At 34.0% G+C, this 3,593-nt stretch overlaps 1 protein-coding gene across 2 annotated transcripts in view; it reads left to right on the top strand.

Annotated features, from left to right (window-relative positions):
- Positions 1–3,593, top strand: part of LOC106883780 (glutamate receptor ionotropic, kainate 2) — a 276,968-nt gene that overhangs the window by 234,173 nt on the left and 39,202 nt on the right. For both annotated transcript variants that reach the window (XM_014934910.2, XM_014934911.2), the window contains 2 exons: positions 192–413; positions 2,363–3,186. In XM_014934910.2, the coding sequence (XP_014790396.1) occupies positions 192–413; positions 2,363–3,186 (1,046 nt within the window). The remainder of the gene's footprint in view (positions 1–191; positions 414–2,362; positions 3,187–3,593) is intronic.

Below are 3,593 nucleotides of genomic sequence, written 5' to 3'. Positions count from 1 at the left end.
GTGTGTGTGTGTGTGTGTAAATAAAAATATGAATGAAGGAGAGAGTGAGAGAGAGAGAGAGAGAGAGAGAGAGAGAGAGAGAGGGGGGAGAATAAGAGGGATAGAAAGAGGAGAATGGTAGGTGGGAATCTACAATTGTGACCTAGTCAAATGCTGTTGCACATAATAAAATATTCTTTTATTCTATTCAGGAACCACCGTTTGTTCAAGTTAGAAATTCCACCGACTATCTAAACGATGATCCAGTTAAGTCCAGAAATAGCCTGCAGTTGGAGGGGTTTTGCATCGATATACTGAAAGCCATGTCAAAGATTTTGAAATTTCAATTTGAAATTTATCTCGCACCCGATGGAAAATTTGGCAGCAAGAAAAAAAGAGGTTGGACAGGAATGATTCGAGAATTAATTGATAATGTAAGCATCATGTATCACAACTTACTTTTTAGTTTTTATTTCATATTACCCTACATTATGCCGATATATAATTATATGCTTACGTGCTTTTATTGTGATTCAGGTTTTTTAAATGCGTGTGCAATTGTGTTAATAACAAACTAGTATATGAATCCAAAGTGTTTCGATTTAGGTGTTATTTTCAAATGCTATATTGCAATGCTACTGAAGATAATGATCCCTAAATACACCAAATACATAATTTTAAGAGCAACATATGAATATTACTTGGGAATGAAATGTAAAACAAATATTTTGCAGAGATATTCAGTTCCATGTTTCAACTACTTCATGGATAAAAATAAACTAACCTTCCATCTAAAAGATATTTGGTCACTGAGAAGGAATATCATATTCACTTAACCGAGTCATTCCCAGAAGCGCTATTGAATACATATTGACATGTATATATGAATACTGTTGTGGCGAGTCACGACACCCCCAGTCAGAATAGACTGACCGAATAAATAGTTGCGGTCTGAGTGAGATGAGAGAGAATAGGCGTTAATCGCCGGAAGTCGTAAGGTGTCGTTTAGGTAGTAGTCTGAATATAGTTTGTTGATTCGAGTATAGTTCTTAGAGAGTTTGTTGGATTGTTACGTTGTTGTTGCCCTGCTGTTATATATTTTATTGTTACTACACGGTTATAGTGCAAAAAAAAGTATCATGGAATTATGTAAAGTTAATTACTGGATAATATATACCCTCCTATATAACATCCTCATCATCGATGTCCCCTTAACTGATGCAACCAGACGTTGGTGTGTCACTCTAGAAAATCTTTCATAGGCAGCCGTCACCATTGGTCTCAGTTCTCCGTCACGTGCAGTAAGATTGGTGTGAGAAAAGTTGAAGTCAGAGCGTGAAGTCGGAAGACAAGTCGCTAAGCATGTTTTCAGGCGCGGTAACCACCCTGCCAGCTCGCCGCCTTAGCTTCTCCCTTACATTAAGGCTTCAAATAAGTAAGAATACAAGGGTACATACATACACACATAAATATGCGTTCACTCTCTCGTTTTCTCTCTTTCTCTGTACAAACATACTCCCACACAAATACAAATGATTTATAATGTACTTCACTTAGAATACTATACCTTCACGTCTTTTACAAAAACCTCCATTTTACCTTAACCAGAATTAAGCTCAGAAGCGAGAGCATTGAATTTAGATAGTGTTATACATTAAGTGCAAAAGTTTATTGTATTTCTTTATGATGGTGTGTATGAAAGATTGATATGAACTATATGCCTGTGTCAATGTGTATACTGAACTAGTATATATATTCGTCAATTATGTAATTATACGAAAATATTGTTACAGTATAAGAATAAGCTACTATCGCGTTAGGTTACCGAGTGAGACTTAACTGCTGGATGAAGTTACGTTACTTCAAACAAACCAGCAATGACACTGTAAAAAAAATGAGCACTAACTTCATGATCTAATGCTTATAAAGGAAGTTTGTTTCTCAGTTGTACTAGAATCGAAATTATTTTCTGGCGATCAAACATTACCATTGTAATCGTCACCACTTTTGACATACTGGCAAAATTTTCAACGTTTGAAAGCTTCACATGAATTTTAATTCTAAATGAATTCTTCTTTGCTCTAAGACTGGGCTATCTGAAATAATATGGTTGTTTCTCTTCAATCTGTACATATTCTGCTGTTACGTAATATATTCTGTTTCGTTTATGCTTCAATATTATCATTATTATTATTATTATTATTATTATTATTATTATTATTATTATTATTATTATTATTATTATTATTATTATTATTATTATTATTATTCTTATTCTTATTATTATTATTATTATTATTTCTGTTGTTACTGCTGTTGCTGTTTATTATTATTATTATTATTATTATTATTATTATTATTATTATTACTATTATTATTTCAGAAAGCTGATGTTGCTTTGGCACCATTTAGCGTTACCCCTGAGCGATCCCAAGTGGTGGACTTTACCAAGTCATTCATGACGAAAGGTACCACAGTGGTCGTAAAGAAGCCACAGAGAACAGTGTGGATGTTTCAGTTTTTATTTCCGTTATCAAACTATGTGTGGATTGGAATATTTTTATCCTTTCTCGTGGTCAGCCTTGCATTGTTTGGCGTGAGTCGAGTCAACTCTGACAAACACCGCAAATATACGCACAACTTCCTCGAGAGCTTTTGGTACATATGGGGAACATTACTACGTGGAAGTCTTAAGAGTTCCCCGTTAGCAGTATCTAGTAGAATCATAAGTAGTTCATGGTGGCTTTTTTCACTGATTATCATATCTGTGTACACAGCCAATCTTGCTGCTTTTCTCACTGTTACTAACATTTACTTACCAATAGAAAATGCAGCAGACCTAGCATATCAAACAACATATGACTATGGAACGGTAAATGAGAGCCAAATTGAAGACTTTTTCAAGCACACCAATATTAGTCATTATAGTAAGATGTGGCTCCATATGAGATATAATCCCGAAAGCATTGTACAAAGGGTAGAGGAAGGATTAGCTAGAGCAAGAAACACCAAATATGCCTTTATCTGGGATTCTCCGACACTTCGATGGGAAATTGCTGACAAATGCGATCTTATGGAAATCGGGAATCCATTCGATTTGAAAGGTTATGGATTTGCTGTACGGAAAGACACAGCCTATACAGAGGCATTATCAAGTGCCATTTTAAAACTGGGTGACACTGGTGAAAGACAAAAGAGCGAGGGAAAGTAAGTACCACTGTTTTGTTTTTTCAGATTCTTTTCTGTTACACTTAAACGCTTAAATGCATAAATATATTTTTATGACTTGTTTATGATGTTATTTATTAAGGTTATGTCTGTAGATATCCTATAGAAAATATAGCTAGCACTGATTTTTGCTACGAGACGTCAGATGTAAACAAACAATGAGATCGAAGATGAAAAACTTTATAGAAAGTGCATTGTTACACAGCAGAACGTGATATTGACTTATAAAAAAAATATCTAATGTAATTTATAGTATATGATGGTTGCATAACGAAATACTACGTACCTACAAATCACATTAGATATTTCACACTCCGTTTCTTACATATCCACATTGTGTATCACAACGATATATATATATATATATATATATATATATATATATA

This window comes from Octopus bimaculoides, chromosome 13 (genome assembly GCF_001194135.2).
Source record: "Octopus bimaculoides isolate UCB-OBI-ISO-001 chromosome 13, ASM119413v2, whole genome shotgun sequence".
In the NCBI taxonomy this organism is placed as follows: Eukaryota; Metazoa; Mollusca; class Cephalopoda; order Octopoda; family Octopodidae; genus Octopus; species Octopus bimaculoides.
The sequence above is the reverse complement of the archived record's forward strand: the minus strand, read 5'-3'. Positions and strand labels throughout refer to the sequence as shown.